Here is a 26,316-nt window from a genome sequence, read left to right on the forward strand (position 1 = left end):
TGGGAGATCTTTCTATCTTCTGATATCTTCTTCAATTTCTTTGTTCAATGTATTGAAGGTTTTTTTTACAAGTCTTTATTTCACTAGCTTATTTAGAGTTATCCCAAGATAATTTATATTATTTGAGGCTATTATGAATGGTGTTGTTTTTCTGATTTCTTTTTCAGTCTGTTTGGCATTTGTGTACAGGAGAACTTATTTTCATGAGTTAATTTCATATCCAGCTGCTTTGTTAAATTTGTGTATCAGTTGTAGAAGTTTCCCAGTGGAATTTTTAGGGTCACTTATTTATATTGCCATATCATTTTTTAATAAACATGCTTTGACTTCTCCCTTTCCAATTTGTATCCTCTTGATCTCCTTTAGCTGTCTTATTGTTCTAGCTAAGACCTCAAGCAATATATTGAATAGTTATGGAAAGAGTGGACAGCCTTATCTTGTTCCTGATTTCAGTGGAATTGCTTTGAGTTTCTCTCCATTTAAGTTGATGTTGGTTATAGGTTTGTCATAAATTGTCTTTATAATGTTGAGATGTGTCCCTGCATCCCTAATCTTTCCAGAATTTTGATCGCGAAGTAGTGTTGGATTTTGTCAAAGGCTTTTATGCATCTAATGAGATGATCATGTGTTTTTTGTCTTTTTGTTTGTTTATATGGTGGGTTACATGTATTTATTTATGAATGTTGAACCATCCCTACTCTCTGGGATGAAGGGATTGTGGTAGATGATCTTTTTGATGTGTTCTTGGATTTGGTTTGCAAGCATTTTACAGAGTTTTTTGTATCTATGGGCACTAGGGAAATTGGTCTGTAATTCTCTTTCTTTGTTGTTTTATGTGATTTTGGCATCAGGATAACTGTAGCATCATAAAATGAATTGGGCAGTGTTCTTTCTGTTTTCATTTTGTAGAATGATTTGAAGAGTATTGGCATCAACTGTTTTTTGAAAGTCTGATAGAATTTTGTGCTAGAATCATCTGGCCCTGGGCTTTTTTTTTGGTTGGGAGACTTTTAATGACTGCTTCTGTTTCCTTGGGGGTTATAGGCCTGTTTAAATTGCTTATCTGATCTTGATTTAACTTTTGTAAGTGGTGTCTATTGAGAAAGCTATCATTTGCTTTTAGATTTTTCTGTTGGGTGGAGCACAGGGTTTTAAAGCACCTCCTTCTGAGTCTCTGGACTTTCTTGGTGCCTGTTGTTCTATGCACCTGCTCATTAATGATCTTGTTAATTTCACAATTTTCTCACTCTGCCTTTAGTTAATTTGGATAAGGGTTTTTCTTAGGGTTTCTATTGCTGTGAAGAGACACCATGACCATGGAAACTCTTATAAAGGAAAACACTTAATTGGGGTAGATTATAGTATCAGAGGTTGAGTCTGCTATCATCATGGTGGGACATTGTGGCATGCAGGCAGACATGGTGCTGGAGAAGAAGTTGCGAGTTGTACATATTGATTAGCAGACAGCAGGAGTTTGTGTCTACACTGGGTGTAGCTTGAGCTTAGGAGACCTCAAAGCCCGCCCCTACCGTGACACACTTCCTCCAACAAGACCACACCTCCTAATAGTGCCACTCCCTTTGAGTTTATGGGAGCCAATTACATTCTAACTACCACAGGGCTTGTGGATCTTATTAATTTCCCCAAAAAACAAGCACTTTGTTTCATTGATTGTTTTTATTGTTTCTATTTTATCGATTTCAGTCCTGAGTTTGATTTTTTTTCTTGCCATCTACTCCTTTTGGGTGTGATTTCTTCTTTCCGTTCTAGAGTTTTCAGGTGTTCTGTTAAGTTACTAGTATGAGCTTTCTCCAGATTTTTTTTTTAATGTAGGCACTGAGTGTTGTGAATTTTCCCTTCACTGTGTTCCATAAGTTTGGGTACGTTGTGCATTGATTTTCATTCAACTTTAGAAAGACTTTAAATTTCTTTTTTAATTTATGTCTTGGAACCATTTTTCATTCAGTAGTGAGTTGTTTAGCTTCCACGGGTTTGTAAGCTTTCTGTTGTTTCTGTTAATGTTGAAATCCATCTTTAATCCACAGTGATCAGATAGGATGCAGGGTACTATTTAAATTTTCCTTTATCTTTTGAGACTGGTTTGTGTCTGAGTATGTGGCCCGTTTTGGGGAACAGTTCTTGAGATGCTGAGAAGAAGATATGTTCTTTTGTAGTTGTGTGAAATTTTATGGTTATCTTCAGGTCCTTTTATTGACCTTTATTATGTTGAAATACTCAGGATCTGCTCTGATAGGGTCCTGGGCTCTGGTGAAGACATACTATCTGCGATTCTATTGTGTTTTCACATTGGCATCTAAGCATCTGGGTTTGGGAAGATTGAAATTCTAGGTGCTGTTATCTTGTCTTTGTTGGGTGACTGTTTGGTTCCTTGGCTTCTGTTTCCTTTGCTAACTCTTGGAGAGTGTGGTGGCTCTGTGTTGCCTGGTAGGAAATTCTTCTAGGATCCTGATAGAAATTGACACTTAGGAACTGAGATGAGCTGGGGAGGTTCTGGGGGAATGCAGAGGAGAGAGGAAAGCAGGGTATTGCACCAGGATCTGCTTAATCCCTAAGAATGGGTGCAGAGTGAGGAGAGGCCACAGCCGAAGGTTTGCTACAGAGCTGGGGGTGAGAATGGGGATTGAACTTGGAGAAGAGGAGGGAGAGGTGAAGATCTGGAGTTAGCCTACCTGTTTCCGTGGTCAGAGTGGCCTGTGGGTTCCCAGGCAGACTTGCATTTTCATAATGATTTAGTGATCTTGGACATCTTTCTCATGCTTGTTAGGTGCCACTATGTCTTCTTTGGGGAATACCATTCACGTCCTTTGTTCATTTACGGCTTTATCATATCCCATGATTCTGTGCATTGATCAGTCTCAGGCTTGACAGCAGGTGCCTTTACCTGCTGATCTCTCTCACCAAACCCCCCAAGAAAAGATTTTCTAATAACTAGACTGTGTAGTCTTTTTGTTTGTTCCTCGGTTTGGTTTCAAAATCCTAAGCTGAAGCATTCTTCCGGCTCCAGCCTTCTGAGTAGCTGGGATTCCCAGAGTACATCACTGAGACTGCCTTTAATTAGACATTCTTTAAAAGTTCTACAGAGATCAAAACACATTGTGGAGATGTATGAGAGTCTCAAAGAATTAAAACACACACACACACACACACACACACACACACACACACACACACACAAAAGTTCTCCAGAGTCATTTTGTTTTTGTTGTTCCATTTGCTGACTTATTTTTTTTTTTACTTATTTTTATTTTTTATTTTTTGGTTTTTTGAGTCAGAGTTTCTCTGTGGCTTTGGAGGCTGTCCTGGAACTAGCTCTTGTAGACCAGGCTGGTCTCGAACTCACAGAGACAATTTGCTGACTAAGCCAACACCTCCCTTCCCAGCCTCAAATGACGATGGGGACATTCTTTTCGCTGGACTGGAAAGTGCATTTAATTTTACCTCTGGATAACGAGTCATAAAATAACCTCTTTCCCACAGGCTTCATCGTAAAGGTGTTCATTGTCCTGTCAGTTCAGCTGCTAATCACTATTGCAGTCATCAGCATATTTGTTTTCTGGTGAGTCTTTCTTACTGTCTAGAATCAGATGTGGGAATGCTCATGGGGTCAGCTGGCTTTAATTTGGAGCATTTCAAAAAGTATGTTTTTGTTTTTCAATGTTGTAGACGATAATCTACCTACAGACAGGTTTTTCTGAACCACCTCTTAGGCCAACATGGTAGATTCTAGGATTTAACTTCCTGGGCCAAGAATGTTTCTTGGGGCCTCGTTTTTCTTTTCAATTTTTCTCTGGGCTACTTTCTCAAGTATAACTGGATAAGAAGAAATAGGTGAGATTATAGAAGACTGGAGCACTGTTAAATTCTTTACATCCAGCCGGGTGGTGGTGGTGCTCGCCTTTAATCCCAGCACTCGGGAGGCAGAGGCAGGCGGATCTCTGTGAGTTCGAGGCTAGGCTGGACCGACAGCCTCCAAAATAATACAGAGAAACCCTGTCTCATAAAAAAAAACAAAAAAATTCTTAACATCCTTCTGAAAGTGTTATTTGTAACACAAACCATGAATTTATTTCTTTAGCGTACACATATATCAGTCTCAGTATTTTATTTTATTTTTGGTACAGGATCTATCCTCACTATGCAGATCAGGCTGTCTTCTCTATGTAGATCGGGCAGGCCTCAGTCTCATAGACATCCACCTGCCTCTGACTCCCAAGTGCTGGGACTAAGAGTATGAACCATCATACCTGGCTCTCAGTATTTTTAGAAACGAAGATCTTAACAATGGGCTTCTTCTTAAATTTCCTGTGTAATTTAAGAAAAATACCTTTTTGTATCGTGTCTTTTTTCTCAATGCTGGGCATTTGAATCAGGACCTCACACATGTGAAGCAAACATTCTAATGGGAACCATGCTAGCAACCCATTTCCCCATTAAAAAGAACGCTCCAGTGTTTTCTCACCACTTGGTCTTATGACCATTTAGAGTTTGCCCATCCTTCTCATGACACTGTTATACTTCTATTTTAGTTAGCAAAATCTACTGTTTGTGTAAAACTATATTCTTTTTTTTTAACCAGCAAACCTGTAAGACAGTGGATCATCCTCAACCGTTGGTTCATGTTCGCACTCTTGTAAGTATCATCCATGATTCTATGTACTATTGACCAAGATTTTTATCACCATTAATGATGTGGTAAAGAGTAACATTCTTGCTGGGTATGGTGATGCGTGCCTATCAGCCCATCATCCCTTAGGAGGTGGAGACAGGGGGATCAGGAATTCAAGGCTAGACTTGACTGCATAAGACCTTGATTCAAAGGAACACAAACCAGGAACAAAAAAGCATACAAAGACACCCAGGGTAAAGTATAATATTCTTCTATTTTGTTTTCCTTTATGTGTATTTGTGTGTGTAAATCTGTGTGTGTCTGTGCATGTGTGTGCACGCATGCATGCCTGTGCTTGTTAGTTTGTGCCCCATGTTACGCAGGTGTCCGCAGAGGGTGACAGAGAACGCTGGATCCCCTAGAACTGGAGGTGCTGGTGTTTGTGAGCTGCCCTGTGGGTGCTGGCAACCAAACCCAGGTCCCCCTGCAAGAGCAGCAAGTGCGCTAAGCCTCTGACCCATCTCTCCCGTCCCTGCATGAAATTCTTTACAAGACACAGATGGGAAGCAGGCTGGTGGGTGCCAGAAATCAGGGACAGTTGTGTGTAAGGTTCACACCAGGCAGATCTTTGTTGATATATTACTGGTAAGACAGGCCTGAGTGTTAATTGAAGTGGTGGCTACATGTATTGACGTCATAGTCAACACATGTAGATTATTGATTCACATCATAGTCCCATGTTAGACAACTATTATACCAGTGTCCCATAAGTGGTTTTGAAATTGTGCAATAAATATATAAATCAAAATCATTGGTGAAAATTTCACAGTTTTAATAGAACTTCTGTCCTTTAATAAGTTCCCATAAATCTATATTTTTAACAAAAAATTTAAAGGATGAGGAATCTGTGTATGGAAAGTTAAAAAAAAACACCTCATTTTGAAGACTTAAAATAGAGGTAAGTAGGAAATAGCTAATTAGTTTGCTCTCTGTATCAGGTGACAATACACTTGCATCTGTGTCTCTCTGCCTGTCTCTGTACACACACACACACACACACACGTGATGTCACACTGTCGTCTGTGTCCCTCTGTCTGTCTGTACACACACGTGATATCACACTGTCTGTCTGCACACACGTGATGACACATTGTGTCTGTGTCCCTCTGTCTGTCTGCACACACGTGATGACATACTTGCATCTATGTCCCTCTGTCTGTCTGCACACACGTGATGTCACACTGTCATCTGTGTCCCTCTGTCTGTCTGCACACACATGATGACATACTTGCATCTGTGTCCCTCTGTCTGTCTGCACACACGTGTTGACACACTTGTGTCTGTGTCCCTCTGTCTGTCTGCACACACGTGATGACACACTGTCATCTGCACCCACTGCTCTCGTGTCTGAGAACTGAAGCAGTAACTGGTGGTTTCGCATCCCCAGCCCAGCGGTCATGGTTGTTATCATCGTGCTTGCTTGCTGCAGGGATATCCGACGCCAAGTGCCCGCAAACTACATCCTCCTGATGTTATTTGTAAGTAGCTCTCCTTGGCGGGTGTGGTAGCCTCCCTCTGCAGCCTTATTAACTTCATTGCTTTTACTGTGGAAACTCCCGGTGCAGGGAGACAGGCAGGGAGCATCTGCACAGACGCACTGACTTCTTGGGAGACAGTGTCCTCACCCTTATGGAGTTGGATTCTAACCCACCCTTTGGTCTGCCAAACTTGCCTCTCTTGAAGCTATAGGAGAACCCACACCCAAGTCAGGCTTGTGTCTGCAGCTAACCCTGGCACTACTAACAAGATGTATTTACTGAACATCCCTCATGGGAGTAAAAGTCATTTCTGAGCTTAGGGTCTTCCCGAGTGCTACAACGTTTCTCTCGGTGCAGGGTCTCCCACCGACAAAGCAGGTGTGGTGTGGACCTTTAACTACTCTCATTTCCCCTCAAGCTGGTCCCACCATCAGGCCTCAACACATCTACACTGCTGTCATGGGTGCTGTTCTGGTCGTCCCGAATCACGTGATTGCCTTTCTTACAGCCAATTCTGTGGGTTGTTTTTTTTTTTTTTCTGCTCATGGGGTTCCCGGGAACAAATAGCTGAACTCCTAGGCTCCTTAAAGCCTAACACAATCAGAATCTCTGCAATTTCACTCCTATCATCCAGGCTCAACTCCCCAGAGAGTTCCAGGGTTTATCACGAGACTGAGCCGCACCCCAGTGTCGTCCCCTCTAATCCCGATTCTCACCGGAGTCAGGCCAAACCTCGTGCCGCCCAGAGGCTTGGATTTTCAGCAGCTGGCTGGTAGAAATTGCCTGGACTGTGCTGATGCTCTTGGGACAGACAGTCCAGCACCTGCGCAGTGTGACCAAGGGTGGTGTCAGCCTTGTGTTTGTGTTACCGCCGTGCGGTGTGGACCATTCCTTCCTATGAAGGTTGACTCGGTAGAGCTGGTCCCGAATCAGATTGACGTGGCTCACGCCAGTCATCGGCCATATGAGGAGATGAGCACATCGACTGGGAGATCAAATAGAAGGCCAGAGAGCAGGGTGGCAAACACAGTCGCTGGATTAGTGTGCAAAATGCACTGAGGGTACACTTGAGTGTTCGTTCCAGTGTTGCATTTAATTCTGTGTCTGTTGTGCTCGAAGCAAGTAACTGCGCAGGGCCGGCGATGCGAGTGCATGGGTGCTGCCCATGCTTATCATAATTTACCTGTCGGTCCGGACAGGCTGGGGAATACGGCGGTCTGCCACCCACAGTGATATGTTCTTCCAAGTGTTGAGGAGCCCTTATTGGCTGTAGTGGCCCCAGCTCATTGCCGGAGCAATGAAGAAAGACGTCCCGGCTCCTGTGGACTGTGTGGTAGCTTGCCTCCCCCCCGCTATCTTTTAAGACGTTTTCTTTATCTTTTCCTGGCTCAATTATTTCCTGCTTCTCCATCTCCAGGAGAAACCCTGAAGCAGAAGGCGATGGAGAAGAGGCAGGAACGATTTTCCCACTGTGTAGCCCTGACTGGTCTGGACTGGCTCTAGAGACTAAGATGGTCTCAGTCTCACAGAGACCCACCTGTCTCTGCCTCTCGAGTGCTGGGGTTAAAGGTGTGCACCACCACCCCCGGGCTACGTTTGAACTTTGCATTTTAAGCGTTTAACTAATTGCTGGGGATGCAGCTCCGAGGTAGGATGCTTGCGTAGCATGGGGGAGGCCCTGAGCTTGAGTCTCCAGTCAAAGGGCTGAGTTGGTAGAGTGCCGTTCAAGCGTGAGGACTGGAGTTCAGACCACGTGAGATCCAGGAGCACATCTGCGAGGACCCTGAAGAGGGTTGACAGGCGGACCAGAAGTTTATAGACCAGTCTGCCCCACCAGATCAGTGAGGTCTAACTTCACCTCTAAGCTCCCCTTAAAATAAGGTGGGAAGCAGCTGGAAGGACAGCACACGTGGAGCCCCGCCCCAGTCTGCGTACATATGAACGAACCCACGCACACGCACACACGCACATACTCTCGCATAAAATTCTCTCTCACACACATATCACATACAGACATGTACATCAAAATGCATACAGAAATTTACGTGAAGGCTGGGTGTGATGGTGACCACTTGCAATTCCATCCCCCAGGAGGCAGAGTCAGGAAGATCACTGAGTCTGAGGCCAGCCTACTTTACAAAGTGACTTTCAGGGAGTCTGGGTGACACAACAGAACCAAAACTCAAACATGAGATCTGGTGCCCCTTTCTGGCATGCAGGCATATATGTAGGCAAAACACTATACATGATAAATCAATGTTTTTTTTTTTAATTTAAGATGTTAGGTTTTCTTTTTAAAGAAAAGGTGTGCCCACCAGGTGTGGTGGTGGTCAGCCTGGGCTACACAGTGAGGCCCTGTGTCAGCACCAACAAATAACCAAGCACAAAGGGTTAAAGTCACTGTCCCTACAGAAGCTTTCCTCATGGAGGCTCTGCAAGTATCCACTAAAAGAAGATATACTGTTCAGGGTCAATAATGGTTTCATTCTCTATATTCAGCCTCTAGGCCAAGTGTTAGGAAATGGCATTTCAGAAAAAGTTGAGAGAAAACAAGAAAATATTCACTCTTGCCACACAGACAGCTTTTGTCCCCTAGAATCTGTGATTCCCGAGTCCCTTGTCCTGAGTGAGCATGCTTGGTTTCTACAGTGATTCCCCGCCTGGAGGCACTCCCCTTGCTTGTCCTTCCCAGTCTCTCTCTCTCTCTCTCTCTCTCTCTCTCTCTCTCTCTCTCTCTCTCTCTCTCTCTCTCTCTCTCTCTCTCTCTCTCTCCTCTCCCTCCTTCTCTCTGTCTCCATCTCTCTGTCTCTCTGTCTTTCTCTCTGTCTCTGTCTCTCTCTGTTCCTCTCCCTCCTTCTCTCTGTCTCTGTTTCTCTTGTCTCTCTCTGTCTCTATCTCTCTGTCTCTGTCTCTGTCTCTCTCTCTCTGACGAATGCTGGAGTAATAGGAATGAATGGCACCAGGAGAAAATGTTTAGAAAACCATGTCTTAGGAGGAAGGTTGGAATCAAGTACATTACTCAGCCATCATTTGTACATAGATCTTTTCCCCTGGTGGAAATAAGGACTGCCTTCTTAGACACATTGACAAAGTACATCGGGAGGCCATCGCCCATTGGATCTGGGAAGTCCAGAAAAGTGACTGAGGACTTTTGGGCCCAGTTCTTTTCCAGCCTCTTGTAGATTGGGGAACTCCAAAGCTAGTCTGGAACCAGAAGACTTCCCTGGTTCTTCCCAAGTTCCTGAGTGTCCTGTGGGCTGGGAAACCTCATGAGTCCCACAGCTGCTCGATGTCTGGGGCCCTGAACCTGACTGTGGATCTGCCAAGTACCATCTTAGTTTCACCCTCAGGCTGCCCTGACCACACGGGTCACAGCCTGGGCATCTGGGTGGAGGGAATCCCTCAGGGCGCCAGCCCTGTGCTCCACCTCTGCTGGGAGCTTCCTCGTAGCACCTTATCCCAAGTCTGAGGAGCTATTTTCTGTTAGCAGGGAGCACGGATAGTGGCATTATCCAACTGTGGGCGAAGCGTTAATGGGAACAGCATATGCTTCTCTGGTGAAGCGTGTAGATACTGTGTGGAAGACCCCATTTGACTAATGGAGGTTGTGATCCACAAATGGTCCTTTTACCTTGGTTTCTTCACTCACAATTAGTACATAGTTCATGCACTGAATATGTGGAAGTTATTGCACCACTCTAGAAAGTTCTTACTAATGAGAGAATTTTCTTCCATCAGTCCTAGGGAGAGTGTGATAGAAATAGTTAGTTGTACCATTTGTTTCCCATAACCACCTTATAGCTGTCCCCCCTCCCTCCAACCCCCCACCCCAGTGCTCACATCCTTACTTGCTCCCTAGACCCTGCCCAAATGCCCACAAGACTGGTCACCTCTTCTGCAGTCTAGGTCTTGTCCTAATGTGTGGAGAAACAGACTGCTGACAGACTGTGATTTTGTTTGTAGACAATCCTGGAAGGCCTGCTGCTAGGGAGTATGTCAGTGTAAGTCTTTGACTCATGTTTCCGTCTCATTGGGAATGCTTTTCTCCGAGTGTCCGAGCAGTAACCACACTCTCTGGTTCCAGCTTCTTTAAAGCAGAAGAGATACTATGGGCAGCGGGAGCAACCACTGTGGTGACACTAACGCTCACCTTATTTGCTCTACAAACAAAAGTACGTATTACTGGAATAGCGCTTTGTCATAAGGGGCTTGCTGGCTGTGGTCCTGTGTCCCTCCCAACCCGGTGTCACCCACACCTGCCTTGCACCACCACATGGCCTCCTGGTCTTGTCAGCGATTGGGAGCCTCCGCTGGGAGTTGGAGGATCAGAAGAGAGAGGCACTTAGTTCCATGGCATCCTCCCTACGGGTTCCTCTTGGGCTAGCCACACCCTTACCAAAATTCACTCACACGTTGTCTTAACATGGCCAGCTCAACACAGCCCAACCCCAGGATTCCCGTGTCCTTGTCCCTTGGGCTCTACAAGCAGTCACAGCTGCTTACCCAGTTCTTTCAACCTGCTTCTGGAAGTGACTCCTTTACACGTCAACACCCCTCCTCCTGTGATCCCTGCTGGGACCCTGGTTCAAAATGGCAGTTTAAAATTCAAAGATTTTCATGCTTACAAGGACTGAGAAGCCACTATTAACTCCCAATATAATTCACGACTGCTCTTATTTTGGTGGGGTATTGGGGATCGGCTGAGGGCCTTGTGAATGCCAGGCAAGTGCTCTACCGCAGAGCCACGCCCTAACCAATGGCCATTTCTTTCTAACCATGATGTCAGAGTCTTTCCAGCCCAAAGATGCTTTTGGGGACTCAGTAGGCTCTTTTCTGTGTCCTCGTCTGTCATTTATGGACACCTGGCTTTAGTAAATGGTACACATGATGACCTGAATTTGATCCCTAGCATCCATGTCAGATCTTGGTGTGGTAGCACGGGTTTGCAATCTCAGTTTGGGGATGGTGGTCTCCCTGGAGTCTCTGGCCAATCACGTTTGTCTAGTTTCTGAGCTCCGGGTTCCTAGTGGAGATCTCTTTCAAACCATAAGGAATAATGCCTGAAGTGGCCCTGTGCCTTCCACACACATGCACACAAAACAGAGCTTCATTTTAATTTAGAATCAGATCAGTGTTTACCATCTCAAGGATGGTCCTAGCAGAAGCCAGCCTATGTATAAACAGACATACCTTCCTACAGTTGAGTGAGGGGGGTTACGGACGCAGGCATAGGCTCACTGAGCCATTTAAAGCCTTCTAAATATCAGACTATTTTCCACAAGTTTATACAATTCTCTCCCTCTACAAGACTCCCAAGGACTCCAGGGCAAATATAGTCATGCACTGAGATTGAGTTTTCTAATGAACCCCAAACTGTCCCTTACAAGTGTAAATTAAACAGAATGTCTGCTTGGTTTAAATATACTCAGACCCCATTGTCAGATCTGCTTCTTTGGGCTGAGTGACAGTTTCATGTAGACTCAAGATGTTTAGCCTCCCCCCTTGGCTTCCGCTTGCCTTTTAATTTAAGGTGAAGGCTAGGAGTTTGGAAGGAGCGTGCACCTTTTGTGAGTTTTGGTGATAGCCAAAGAGGAGCTGGCAGCAGAGATGTAGTTAGTCATTTCTGATCTTGAATGATGGTCTCCTACTTTGTGTACTTGTTGAGTGGGTTCTGTTGGGTCCCTGAAGCTGGACGTCCAGCCTAGATGCGACTCAGATACTGAGTTTGGCCAGAGCTGACAGAGGTCCTTCCTGAACCCTAAGTGGGGCTGAAGGGGCTACAGGTCTAGGAAGAACACATGGAAAACTAACCTTGTGTGTGTTGAGGACAGGGGAAAAATGCAAGAAAATATCTTGCATGTTTTCAGTATTTGAAAAAATTTCAGCCCCTTTAATAGAAACAAATCCAAAAATACATGGGTCATCTTTAAAAGCAAAACCAAGATTCATATTAATAACTGCCAAAATTATAAAATGGTCATAACAGTCATTTTCAAAACTGTACTTATGTGTTTTATGAAAATATATGTATACAAATTTGAAAAAGAGACCCAGTTAATGTAATAACCCATTTCATTTTCCTGTTTTCCAAGTATATGTGTTCTTTAAATATGAATAGTTGTGTTACACATCGTACATACAAATTTATACCTACTCAATGTATCTTTTTATTAGAGTTCAGCAGAGATTCTAGTATCCTAGGTTGGCTTTGAGCTTGTCATGAGAATGACTTTAAACTTCTGATCCTCCTGCCTCCACCTCCCGAGTGCCGGGATTACAAGTGTATGCTACCACAAGTGGTTTTAAGGAAGAAATTCTTATAAATGAAAAGCAGAATAAATACAATGAATTCTCATGTACTCTTCACCCAGTTTAAAATTATCTACTCCTGACTTTCATTATTTTGTTTTAACTTCCATTATTTCCTCCTCCTCCCCCACCTGAAGCAAATCCCAGGGACTGTGACAGTTTTATCATTTATGTGGCAATTTTCAGTACTTGGGGCTAAGGCATTCCCTAAGAGATGGCCAGGACAACTTGTGCATGGGGTAGAAAATACATCTTGGGCTGGAGAGATGGCTCAGAGGTTAAGAGCACTGATTGCTCTTCCAGAGGTCCTGAGTTCAATTCCCAGCAACCACATGGTGGCTCACAACCATCTCTAATGAGATCTGGTGCCCTCTTCTGGTATGTGCAGACATACATGGAGGAAGGATGTTGTATTAATAAATAAATATTTAAAAAAAAAAGAAAACACATCTGCGATCCTGTCTGGATGATAATGGAGTCACACGTGCTGCTTGTGTTTCCCCAGTGGGATTTTACCTTGCTAAACGGAGTGTTGTTTGTTCTCCTCATTGTATTAATGATCTACGGGATTATCGCACTCGTCATACGATCATACGTAAGTGACTGTCATTTTGAACCCTTCAAGACGTACTCAAGATGAGGGAAGTGCTGGCTGTATCAGCACAAGTCCTCTGAGAAGCAGACATGGTATTGGGGCTGAGTATGTAAGGACTTACTAGTATACTTTTATTAATATCTGTGGTGATGGCCACCGAGGACAAGGCCTTGAGCAAGTTACGCAAGCGCCCCACCTCTGAACTTCATCTCTAGCTTTCAGGAAAACGTCCTTGAGATCAGAGACAGCTGCAGTGATTTGCACAGGCCAGCACCTGAACAAAGTGTATTATACTCCTGTCCTGTTACCTGAAAGTGAATTTGGTTCCATCTTGGTTTCATACACAGGAACCTGTGGAGAAGTATGGTAGACAGGAATCTAGTGCATGAATATTGACCCTCTACTTGAGAGAGCAGAAATGGAGAAAGCTATCTATGATATCTTGCTCTGTGGTGTCCAGGAGTGCCTTATATGGAGATCCTGCCTGGGATCTGGAACTGTTTGACCAAAGTTCCCAGGGCAACTTGTTCAAATACTGAACCAAAGCATTTATTTGGAAGCAAGTGGATTTTTTACATATCTTTAGACATGTGTCTAGAAGTTCTGTCTGGGCTTGTTTGATGAATACCAGTGTTTGTTATAGCCAGGGAGGTGATATCTGTATTTTGCTGACAAACTATGACATGGCAAACATGTACCCTGTGTTTTTTGTTTTTGCTGCTTCACTTGCTTGTTTGGTTTTTGAGATAGTCACACTATGTAGCCCTGGCTGGCATGTGACTCACTGTATAGACCAGGTTGGCCTTGAACTCGTGGAGATGATCTTTTTCTGCCTCCCAAGTGCTAGGACTACAAGTGTTTGCTACCCCACCTGGAACAGAGGTGTGTATTAAAAGACTCCAGCTCTGCACAGTCACTCAGTGGGTTCCACAGGTCTTTGCAGTTTCCTGACGTGTGGAGACTGTGTCTCCTATAAGATAGACAGAGCTCACCCCCACTCTCAAAAGTATCTCCAAGCTACAGTTTTACACACGTGTCAGCAGAAGGTTCCTTGTCCTAAGCCCATGCATTTGACATAGGCAACCCTGAATCACCACAAGCTCTCCTGTCGACACTCTAAAGCTCCTGTGCTCCCCAGACAGTGCTGTGGTTCACTGTCTCCCCTCGTTATCAAGGACTTCTTATGGGGAGCTCTGCCAAACTTCTTTGGGACCAGAGTTCATGCTGTGTTTTTCTCAGGTGTTACGTATTACTTTATCCTTTTCCCATGTAAGCCAACCCCTGGGTGTTCAGATATATCCCATATTTCTGATCAGAGAAAATGTCAGTCAGATTGGCTTGGGCAAAAGTCCTGGGAATTTCATGGGTCTGAAAAAGACCTAAGACTCTAGCGCCAGCAATCCACCTTTGTGTATGAGTCTGGGGAGACTAGCCACCTCTACCTGGCCGGTAAAGGCCAAGAATTGCCTGTAGACAGACTGGCATGTCTATGACTTGATGGCAGATCCCAGCAGAGCTCATCTGTGAAATGGACAAGATTCGCTGCTTGTAGTGGTTTCTGCTCTCTGTCCTCACACTCTCCACCTAGGGAGTGTGTGATCATTGAGTTTCCAGATCCACTCAGGCCACAGGCTGGGGGAAGTCAGATTGTCTAGAAAGGTTATGTGGATGGGAGGGAAAGCAGACCCTGTGTAACCCATTGCCCTTGCCCCACCCCCACGGAATTTGAAGCACTCACTTGGGGATCACCAACATCAGCCTGCACGTTGAGTGCTTACTGGAATAAAGTGGTAGATGCTGGTGATTACGTCAAGTAGAGGCTAGCTCCCCCGGACTTGACTGTCCTCATAATGGGTCCTTATTGGAGGGCGGTGGCTCACAGAAGCACTGGTGGCATTCGGGACCTTGAGCTGTGCCTCTTTCTTTCTGTGCAGTGGGTACATCTGGTGTATGCAGCGCTTGGAACACTGATCTTCTCCTTGGTAAGTCTTGATTTTCCTCTGTGCCGAAGAGTATGGTGTACATACTCACCGGCCTTGCGCTGGTCAGTGGTGCCAGCCATTCACTAGAAACATTGCAATAACTCACTCAGCAGAGCTAGGAGGCCTTTCTTTTCTTTTCTTTTGGTTTTTCGAGACAGGGTTTCTCTGTATTGTTTTGGAGGCTGCCCTGGAACTCACTCTGTAGACCAGGCTGGCCTCGAACTCACAGAGATCCGCCTGCTTCTGCCTTCTGAGTGCTGGGATTAAAGGCGTGCGCCACCAACACCCGGCTCTTTTCTTTTTTATTATTTATTTTTTGAATTACAATAATCCTATTTTCCATACCAATCCCAGTTCCCTCTCCCTGCTGTCGTCCCACATCCCACCCCCATGCCCTCCTCGGACAGAGTGCGGCCACTGGGAGGCCTTTCTGATCTCTGAAAGCATCACGTTCCTGGGCTGGGGCTGTATGTAGCTCAAGGGTAGACTGCTTTCCTAGCATAGGACCTTGAGTGTGGCCCCCACCAAAACACAAAGTGCAATGTAGACAGCGTTTACCTTCCCAAATAACATTCAGAAACTTACGATTTATAAATGCCCCGCCAACAGCTCAGGCTTGTCACTGACTCCTACAACTAAATTAACCCGTTTCCATTAATCTACATTCTGCCATATGGTGTTACCTCCCTTTCATCTTGTGCCTCCAGTTTCCTCTCCGTGTCTCCTCTGACTTCACCCTTCTTCCCAGAGTCCTTAGTCTGGCTTTCCCTCCTGCTCTTATCCTGTCCAGCTGTTGGCCAGTCAGTTTCTTCATCGAAGCAATCACAGGGTACAGCCGGATTATTCCACAGCAGTGTAATAACACAGACAGGAAGATATCACCTTCCTTCAAAAAGTCAGTATTTGACAAGAGAAAGGACTGTGTAGAAGCCTCTTATTGTCACAAGAGCGAGTGGCTCCATTTGCTCTGAGCACTCTCTCATTTCTCTATACCAGGAGCTCTGGAGAGAGCTAGCAGAGGCCACTGCAGTGCCCCTGGGAATCTCTTCCTTTCTGTTTAGTCCCTTCTTTTGCTGTCCCTGTTTTACAGTGATTTTAAGATTTTAAAAGTAACACATATGCATATTTTGAAATTCAAACAGCACAGTGGACTGCAAAATGAGAGGTGAAACTCCCCCTTCTCTCCATTTCTCAGAGGTGAACCCTGATAGGAGATTCTAGGAGCCCTGCTGAAGTGTCTAGACACATGGAAGGAAGCATGACCCCCTATACTGAGGTAGTCACACTGTGGCAAATATTTTGCCTTAGCCCTTTACTTGACAATAATGGTCTCTGGGTATTAGTGGAGCTGTGTCAAATGCATTCTTAATTAGGCCTTGTTTTTCCATCTTATGCTTTTATCAACACTTTCTTATAGCATTAAAAAAATGGTGTGTGTGGCATTGTGTATGAAAGTCAAGGCCTCTCACATGTCAGGCGAGGCCTCCCCTACTGACATAGACCTGTCGGGGTTTCAAAGTTCCTTGGAGTTCTTAAAGAAAAAAAAGTGCGTGCGTGCGTGTGTGTGTGTGTGTGTGTGTGTGTTGGGATGCATATGAGGAATCTGAGAAGGACATGGGGTGTTCTGCACTATTACTTCCCCACCCCTAGAATCCAGAATTCCTTTGAGACAGGGTCTCCCACTGAACTTGGACCTGGGCCTGTGGCCAGCAACCCCCCTGTGATTCTCCTCTCTCTGCCCTAGACAGCTCTGGGGTTACAGGCACATGTGTGGCCGTGATTGGTTTTTTTAACACAGGTACTGAGGATTTGATTCTATGTTCTCATGCTTTGGCAGGTCTTTGTACCCACTGAGGCTTCTCAGCCTTTGAGGAAAACAATACAAAGACACATCTTACTATATAGCACTGGCTAGCCTGAAACTTGATATACAGACCAAGTTGACCTCAAACTTAGAGACCTGCCTTCTCTGCCTGAGTGCTACAAGTGTCTTGCCCTGTGGGCAAGAAAAAAAATGATTATAAAGCTTTCTGAACATATTGAGAAATTGAAAGACTAATGAGTATCCCTGTGATCTCCTTTCGTTGTCTTATTGCCCTAACTAAAAGTTCAAGTACTGTGTAGAATAGCTATGGAGAGTACAGACAGTCTTGTCCCTGATTTTAGTGAAATTGCCATTTTATTTGATGTTGGCTATCTGCTTGCTGTGTATTTTCTTTGTTATGTTTAGGTATATACATAAATATACACAATCAGAGATACATGTCCCTTGTATCTCTGATTGTAACACAAAAAATAAAAACCCAGAGATAGATATTGGGGTTCAAGCTTCAAACTGAAGATCAGAAAAGCAAAGCAACCAGCCACTAGCTCTTACCTTTACCTCAGACTGAAAGGAGACCCTGGCTTCACTGAGCCTCATACTGCAATTGCAGACTGCTGCCTCTCCTTAACATGGCTGTAGACTAATTCTCACATAGGACCCCTTGCTTCTTCCTTTTAAACCTCTCGAATCCTGGGCTTAAAGGCGTGGGACCCCAAGTTCTGAGATCACCTTTGTTTGAGCTGTTTCTCTTTTAGACTGTATCAATTTCGTGTAGATCAGTGTGGCCTTGAATTAACAGAGAACTATCGGCCTGTCTCCTGAGTCCTGGGATTATAAAGGTGTGCGTCACCATCACCTAGTTCTATGGCTAGCTAGTATGAGTGCTGGAATTAAAGGTGTGTATCACCACTGCCTGACCTCTATGGCTTGTGGCTAGTTTTGCATTCTGGACCCTCAGGCAAGCTTTATTAAATCATAGATAATGTATCACCACATCTGATCTCTCTAAGACTTTTATCATGAAGGGTGTTGTATCTTATCAGAGGCTTTTTCAGTATCTATCAAGATAATCATGTGTTTTTTTCCTTTCAGTTTGTTTATATGGGGAATTACATCCACATATTTTCATGTGTTGAACTTGATCATGGTGGATGATCTTTTTGGTGTGTTTCCTGGATTCAGTTTGTGTGTATTTTATTGAGTATTTTTGCTTCAATGTTCATGAGGGAAATTGATCTATAATTCTCTTTCTCTGTTGAGTTTTCCTGTAGTTTGGGTATCAGGGTGACTGTGCCCTCCTAAAATGAATTTGGTAATGTTCCTTCTGTTTCATTTTACATAATAATTTGAGGAGTATTGGTATTAGATTGTCTTTAAAGTCTGATAGAATTCTGCACTAAAAACCACTTGACCCTGGGCTTTTTTTTTGGTTGGGAGACTTTTTTTTTTTCCTTTTTAAATTTAAATTAGAAACATGCATGCTTCAAATGTAAATCCCAGCTCCTCCTTCTCCCTCCTAGCCCCACCCCCACCCCCTACCTCCAGCCCAATCCCCACATCTTTCCCCAGGGAGGGTGAGGCCCTCCTTGGGGGAATCTCCAGAGTCTGTCATTTCATCCAGGGCAGGACCTAGGCCCTTCCCCATGTGTCCAGGCTGAGAGAGCATCCCTCCCTCCATGTGGAATGGGCTCCTCCCAAAGTTAATTTGTATGCCATGGTAAACACTGATCTACTACACAAGGCCCCAGAGATTGCTGAGACACTACATTCATGGAGTCTGGATCAGACCCCTGTTGGCCTCTTAGCCATCAGTCTGGGGTCCAAGAGCTCCCCCCTTGTCCGGTCAGCTGTCTTTGTGGGTTTCACCAGCACAGTCTTGACCCCTTTTCTCATCACTCCTCCATTTCTGTCACTGGGTTCCTGTGGGTCATTTCACTGTTTAGCTGCTTCCATCAGTCACTGGATGAAGGTTCATGTTTGTCTTTTTGTGACTGGGTTACCTCACTCAGGATGGTTTCTTCTAGTGTCATCCATTTGCCTGCAAATTTCAAGATTCCATTGTTGTTTTTTTTTCCATTGAGTAGTACTCCATTGTGTAAATGTACCACATTTTCTCTATCCACTTTTCAGTTCTGGGGCATTTAGGTTGCTTCCAGGATCTAGCTATTACAAATAATGCTGCTGTGAACATAGTGGAACAGACATCCTTATTGTATGATTGGGCATCTTTGGTTGGGAGACTTTTAATGATGGCTTCTGTTTTCTTTGGTGTTATAGGTCTATTTAAAGTGTTTACCTGATCTTGATATAACTTTGATAACTGTCCATTTCTTTTAGATTTTCCAATCCTGTGGAGTATAGATTTTTGCAGAATGACCTAACGACTCTTTGGATTTTCCCAATGTCTGTTGTTATGTCCCTTTTTTCATTTCTGATTTTGTTAATTTGGATATTCCTTCTGTGCCTAGTTAGTTTGGATAAAGATTTGTCTATCTTGTTGATTTTCTCAAAGAACCAACAGTTCATTTCATTGATTCTTTGTTTCTATTTTATTGACTTTTAACCCTGAGTTATTTCCCACAATCTACTCCTCTTGAGTGTGTTTGCTTCTTTTTGTTTTAGAGCTTTCAGGTGTGCTGATAAGTTGCTAGTGTGAGATCTCTCTCTCTCTCTCTCTCTCTCTCTCTCTCTCTCATGAAGGCACTTACTGCTGTGAACTTTCCTCTTAGCACTGCTTTCACTGTTTCCTGTAAGTTTGGGTATGTTGTGCCTTCATTTTCATTGAATTCTAGGAAGTCTTTAATTTTATTCTTTACTTCTTCCTTGACCCAGTGGTGATTCAGTAGAGACTTTTTCAGTTTCTGTGTGTTTGTAGTCTTTCTGTTGTTTTCAAAATCTAGCTTTTTAAAAAATAAATTTTATTTAAATGAAAAACAATCTTATTTTACATAACAATCCCAATTCCCTCTCCCTCCTGTCCTCCTATGGCCCCCACTGACCCCCATACCACACCCCGAACCACTCCCCAGGGAGGGTGAGGCCTCCCCTGAGGGATCATCAAAGTCTGTCACATCATTTGGGGCAGGACCTAGGCCCTCCCCCATGTCTATGCTGAGAGAGTATCCCTCCATAGGGAATGGGCTCCCAAAGTCCATGCACTAGGTATAAATATTGGTTCCACTGCCCAGGCCTCCCAACTGACACCCACGTTCAGGGGGACTGGTTTGGTCCTATGCTGGTTTCCCAGTTGTCAGACTGGGGTCTATGAGCTCCCACTTGCTCAGATCAGCTGTTTCTGTGGGTTTCCCCAGCATGGTCTTGACCCCTTTGCTCATCACTCCTCCCTCTCTATAACTGGATTCCAGGAGTTCAGCTCAGTGTTTAGCTGTGAATCTCTGCTTCTGCTTCCATTAGGTAATGGATGAAGGCTCTAGGATGGCATTTAAGGTAGTCCTCATTCTCATTACAGGGGAAGGGCATTTAAGATAGCCTCTCCACTATTGCTTAGATTGTTAGTTGGGGTCAACCTTGTATATCTCTGGACATTTCCCTAGTGCCAGATTTCTCTTTAAACCTATAATGGCTTCCTCTACCCAGGTTTCTCTTTTCTTGCTCTCCTCTATTCTTTCCCGAACTCAATCTTCCTCATTCCTCATGTCTTCCTCCCTTCTCCTGTTCTTCACCCTCCCACCCCGTGCTCCCAATTTGCTCAGGGGATCTTGTGCATTTCCCCTTCTCTGGGGAGCATGTATGTTTTTCTTAGGGTCCTCCTTGTTTCCCAGCTTCTCTGGGGTTGTGGATTGTAGGCTGGTAGTCCTTTGTTCTATGTGTAATATCCACTTCTGATTCAGCTGTTAAAGGCTAAGCTCACAACCAAAAATATAAAATGTAGCTTTAATTTATGGTTGTCTGGTAGGATCCAGGGGTCATTTCAGTTTCCTTATGTCTGTTGAGACTTGCTTTGTGACTGAGTATGTGGTCATTTTTGGAGAAGGTTCCATGGGGTGCTGAGGAGGTGTATGTTTCTGTGTTTGAGAGAAATGTTCTGTACACATCTGTTGGGTCTGTTAATTCCATTATTTCTCTGTTTAGTTTCCGTCTGGACAAACTGTCCATTGGTGAAAGAAGGGTGTGAATGTCTCCCACTACTAACAGGGTTTGGTGTGTGATTTGAGCTTTAGTAATGTTTCACAAATGTGGGTGCCCTTGCACTTGGGGCATAAGTGTTCAGAATTGAGACATCATGTTGGTGGATTTTTCCTTTGATGGGTATGAAGAGTCCTTCCCCATGTCTTTTGATTGATTTTGGTTGGAAGTCTAATATCTGCTAGATATTAGGATGGCTACATCAGCTTGCTTCATGGGTCCACTTGTTTGGAACCAACCCTTTACTCTGAGGTAATGTCTATCTGTGATATTGAGGTGTTTCCTGTGTGCAGCAGGATGGATCCTGTTTTCGAATTTGTTATGTTAGCCCATGTCTTTTTACTGGGGAATTGAGCCAACTTATATTAAGATATATTAATGCCAATGATTGTGAATTCCTGTTATTTTGATGATGGTTGTGGATGGTGTTTCTCTCTCTCTCTCTCTCTCTCTCTCTCTCTCTCTCTCTCTCTCTCTCTCTCTCTCCCTCTGTGTGCATGTACACACCCATGTGCTCATTCCTCCCTTCATTTGGTTTTGCTGGTATGAAATTATTTATTTCCCGTGTTTTCTTGAGTGTAGTAAACCTTCTTGGGTTGGAGTTTTCCTTCTAGTATTTTCTGTAGGGCTAGATTTATGGATAGATATTTTTTAAATTTGTTTTGTCATGGAATATCTTGTTTTCTCCATCTATGATCACTGGTAGTTTTGTTGGGTACAGTAGTCTGAGATGGCATCTGTGGTCTTTTAGAGTCTGCAGCACATCTGTCCAGGCCCTTCTGGCTTTTAGAGTTTCTGTTTTGAGAAGTCAGGTGTGATTCTAATAGGTCTGCCTTCATATGTTACTCGGCCTTTCCCCCTTGCAACTTTTGAGTCATTCTTTGTTCTGTACATTAGTGTTTTGCTTATTATATGTCGGGGTAGGGAACTTTCTTTTTGGCTCCAATTTATTTGGTGTTCTGCAAGGTTCTTGTATATTTATTAACATCTTTCTTTAAGTTAGGAAATTTTTCATCTATGATTTTGTTTAAAATATTTTCTGGGCTGGGCTGGAGGGATGGCTCAGTGCTTAAAAATATTTTCTGGGCCTCTGAGCTGGGAATCTTTTCCTTCTTCTATTCTTATTATTCTTAGGTTTGTTATTTTCATAGTGTCCCGTATCTCTTGGATGTTTTTTGTTAGGAACTTTTCAGATTTAACATTTTCTTTGATCGGTGTATCAATTTCTTCTATTTTACTGTACTGGCTGGTTCTGAGTGTCAACTTGATACAAAGCAGAGTCATCAGAGAGGAAGGATCCTCAGTTGAAGACTTGCTTCTATGAGATCCAGCTGTAAGTCATTTTTTTCAATCCGTGATTAATGTTGGAGGGCCCAGCCCGTGGTGGGTGGTGCCATCCTTGAGCTGGTGCTTTTAGCTTCTATAAGAAGTGGGACTGAGCAAGCCATTAGAAGCAAGCTAGTAAGCAGCTTCCCTCAATTGCCTCTGCATCAGCTCCTGCCTCCAGAATCTTGTCCTGTTTGAGTTCCTGTCCTGACTTCCTTCAATAATGAGCAGCAACATGGAAGTATAAACCAAATAAACTCCTTTCTCTCCAATTGCTTTTTGGTAACGATGTTTCATTGCAGCATTAGAAACCCTAACTAAGACAGGTATCTTTTATACCTGTGATTCTCTCTTCCGTCTTTTGTACTCTGTTGATGCTTGCATCTGTAGTTTCTATTCACTTACCTAGATTTTCCATCTCCAGGGTTCCATCAGTTTATGTTTTCTTTATGGCTTCTATTTCCATTTCAGGTCTTGAACAATTTTATTCATTTCCATTTATCTGTTTGTTTGTATTTTCCTGAATTTCTTTAAGGGGTTTATTCATGTCCTCTTTAAGGGCTTTTATCACCTTCATAAGGTTGGATTTAAGGTCTTGCTGGGCATTGGTGGCGCACACCTTTAATCCCAGCACTCGGGAGGCAGAGGCAGGCGCATCTCTGTGAGTTCAAGACCAGCCTGGTCTACAAGAGTGAGTTCCAGCCTCCATAGCCACAGAGAAACCCTGTCTCAAAACAAACAAACAAACAAACAAACAAACAAAAAAGTCTTACAGATTCAGATGGGTCACCCAGCACCAAATAGTGGAGGACACTGGTGTGTGTGTGTGTGTGTGTGTGTGTGTGTGTGTGTGTGTTCTATGACCATCTGGCTAGGGGTTAGCTGTGTCTTAGATGGTACCCTGAGCCTTTGTCCCGTTGGAGGGGACAAGGTGCAACTGGATGCCTGCTCCTTTTCCTCTCTCATTTTCCTGCCTGCCCTTGGACACACTCCTAACCACCGGTCATGCTGTGGAATGGTTGAGTCATTGTCTCTCTTATGAGGAGTGCTAAGATTAATTTAGGGATCTGTTGGAGTAAAGGAGAAGTCCTTGTTCCTTCATCAGGGCTCCAGAGTGATATAAGGATGCTCAGATACTGAGGCCTTTTGTGTGAGCAAATGTCCTAGTTTGCTCGGAGCAGAGTTCGTTTTGCCTTGCACGGATGCTGGAATGAGACTTGGGGAAGGGACTCAACCAGCCAGGTGAGGCATACCCCAGCTCATGTTGGACTCCCTTCCCTGTAGGTCAGGTTCAGTCCTGCCTATCCCACCTCCCATGAGCTAACCCTGTTGTGCATCTGTGTGATGTTTCACAGTAACTTCCATCCTGTCCTTCCCTCTGTTCTGACATTCCTGTTTTAAGCCTGCCTGGGAATCAACAACCAAGGACAGTGGGTATCTGAATTTCTTGGGACAGGTTTCACAAAGTGAATACCATTCTAAGATGGGTTATTAAAAAAAGTTTCAAACATTCCAATATTTATGTCAGGCCAGCGTTGGTGTGTTCATGGCACTGGGCTCTGAGTTTAGTCTGCATCCAGGAGGTTCAGGAGGTGCATCCAGTTCTTTTCTTCCTGTCAAGCTTCTCCTGCAGCCCAGATCTTCACCTTGCATGAGGCTTGAGGGCAAGAGAGGGCTCTGACTTTTTTCATGCCAATGTTAAAGTCTCCATAGTTTTTATTTATTGCAGCTGAGCTGACACATGCTCTCAGAAGGGACCGTGCAGTCACATAGGAGTACCCCCTTCTCCACTTTCTGTTTCAGGCATGCGGATGCCACCCCAAATGGCTATCACTCAAGGCTTTTAAAACTCAGTCCTTGGGATGGGGTTAAAAAAAAACACAGTCCTTACTCTGAGTCTAGGAAGCCTCTTTGGTTTGGTTTAATAAGGTGTGGAGAGGTCATGGATACAGTACCTTGTAGTGACGTGCCCACCTGTCTGTCTGATCACATCATTGACAAAAGATGCAGAGGAATAATCCAGATTTGGTACTGTGGGCTTCAGGAGGATGAAATACTAGGATGACTTCATCCATGGCTGAAGCTCTAATAATATATTCAGTCACAACTGACCTCCAACATCTTTTTACTTCTTCCTTCCCTCCTTTCTCCCTCCTTTCTTCATTCCCTTCCCTATCTTTTGATAGAGAGTTTTGTGTAGCCCAGGCTAGCCTCAAACTTGTGTAGTTGATGACGATGACATTAGACTTCTGACATTCCTGTCTCTACCTCCAGAGTGCTAGAATTGCAGGCATGCACTACCAAGTCAAGTTAGTGTTGTAGGGGGGTTGGAATCCAGGGCTTTATGTATGCCATAATAAGTACTCTACCAATTCAGCTATATCCCTGTGGTCTAGTTTTCCTTGATAAATAACATTCCCCACATGATTTAGGACACTTACTTGGTAGATACACACAATCTAAATAGATAATTCTTCCTTGTCTTCAAGTATCTGGTGATGGACATTCAGATGATGGTTGGGGGACGCTACCATTATGAGGTAGACCCTGAAGAATACATTTTTGCTGCTCTGAATATCTATGTGGACATCATCAACCTTTTCATTTTCATTTTGGACCTGATTGTACGATAGCCAGTGGCCAAGGCTGGCTCATGCTGAGAAGAGGGAAGAGTGTCGCCAGGCCAGGCCCAGACACAGCAGTGACCACTCATAGGCCCTTTCCATAGTTAGTTATTTAGTTATTTATTTGCTTATTCATTTATGTCAAAAGAAGTGAAGAATTCAGTAGATGGTAGCTGTTGTTGTTACTCTTTTTATGTCCCTTGCCATGTGGCAAACCTTCTTATTCATATGGATACATTTCAGATTCCTATACATTCAGAAAATAAATGAGTATCCTAATCCTAGGTTCCCACTGCTTTGTTGAAGTTTTCTAGGCACAATTTAAAGCTGTAAACACCTCTACACAAATAAAGCTAATTATAGAAAACCCCAAATACATCTTTTCTCTTCATTTGAGTATTCTATGGGGGATTTTTTAGCATGTTATCTTTTTTCTTTAACAGTAGTACAAACCAAAATATTTTGCCTTTCTCCTACTTTCCACAGGCAGACTGGAGAGAATTCTATCAGTTGGGGAGGTGAAAGGCTCAGGACAGAGTGGTGGCTACATGCCACCTGGTACCTCTGTGCCTGACTCAGGGGCCACCTCCTCTGAGTGCCTGGGCCAACTGACCTTATAACATCTTAAATGTCATTTTAAATTGTCATAAACCATACATAAAATTTCCACTTTAGCAGTTTCTCTGTACAGTTAAGTAGTATTGAATCTATTTTTGTGAAACCAATCTCTGCAACGTTTCCAGTTGGAAAACTGAAGCTCTATACCCACTGTATGAGCCAGGGTTCTTTAGGAACAGAAGTTATAGGATGGATCCATCCATCCATCCATCCATCCATCCATCCATCCATCCATCCATCCATCCATCTGTGAGGTGGGCTTTGAGGTCTCTTTTGCTCAAGCTTCCCTTGGTGTGACAGTCAGTCAACTTCCTGTTGCCTCAAGATGCAGCACTCTCAGCTCCAGCACCACGTCTGCCTGTACACCGCCATGCTCCCCTTCATGATCATAATGGACTGAACCTCTGAAACTATAAGCGAGCCACCCCAATTATAGGTTTTCTTTATAAGAGTTGCCGTGGCCATGGAGTCCCTGCACAGCAATAGAACCCTAACTAAGATACTATCTATGTATCTATCTATCTATCTATGTATCTATCTATCTGGGTATCCTACAGACTGTGGTCCAGCTAGTCTAATAATGGCTGTCTCCCAAGAGAAGATCCAAGAACCCAGTGGTTGTTCATTCCACAAGGCTCCATGACTCAGCTGGTGTTTGGTATATGTCAGGATCCCAAAGAAGTAGGTTTCAGTGCCCACAAAGGAATGGACTTACCAGTAAAAGAA

The 26,316-nt window shown here is 43.9% G+C and overlaps 1 protein-coding gene across 1 annotated transcript in view; it reads left to right on the plus strand.

The window, feature by feature from the left end:
• The window catches only part of LOC101826566 (protein lifeguard 2), a 39,057-nt gene extending 13,717 nt beyond the window's left edge, over positions 1-25,340 (plus strand). Inside the window, exons 5-12 of the mRNA XM_040728557.1 lie at positions 3,499-3,577; positions 4,598-4,651; positions 6,075-6,165; positions 10,129-10,166; positions 10,250-10,337; positions 12,980-13,069; positions 15,004-15,051; positions 24,838-25,340. Of these exons, the coding sequence (XP_040584491.1) occupies positions 3,499-3,577; positions 4,598-4,651; positions 6,075-6,165; positions 10,129-10,166; positions 10,250-10,337; positions 12,980-13,069; positions 15,004-15,051; positions 24,838-24,981 (632 nt within the window). The 3' untranslated portion in view covers positions 24,982-25,340. The remainder of the gene's footprint in view (positions 1-3,498; positions 3,578-4,597; positions 4,652-6,074; positions 6,166-10,128; positions 10,167-10,249; positions 10,338-12,979; positions 13,070-15,003; positions 15,052-24,837) is intronic.
• Positions 25,341-26,316: the final 976 nt, after the last annotated feature.

The sequence above is a fragment of the Mesocricetus auratus genome, unplaced genomic scaffold (genome assembly GCF_017639785.1).
Source record: "Mesocricetus auratus isolate SY011 unplaced genomic scaffold, BCM_Maur_2.0 Super-Scaffold_100019, whole genome shotgun sequence".
Taxonomy (NCBI): domain Eukaryota; kingdom Metazoa; phylum Chordata; class Mammalia; order Rodentia; family Cricetidae; genus Mesocricetus; species Mesocricetus auratus.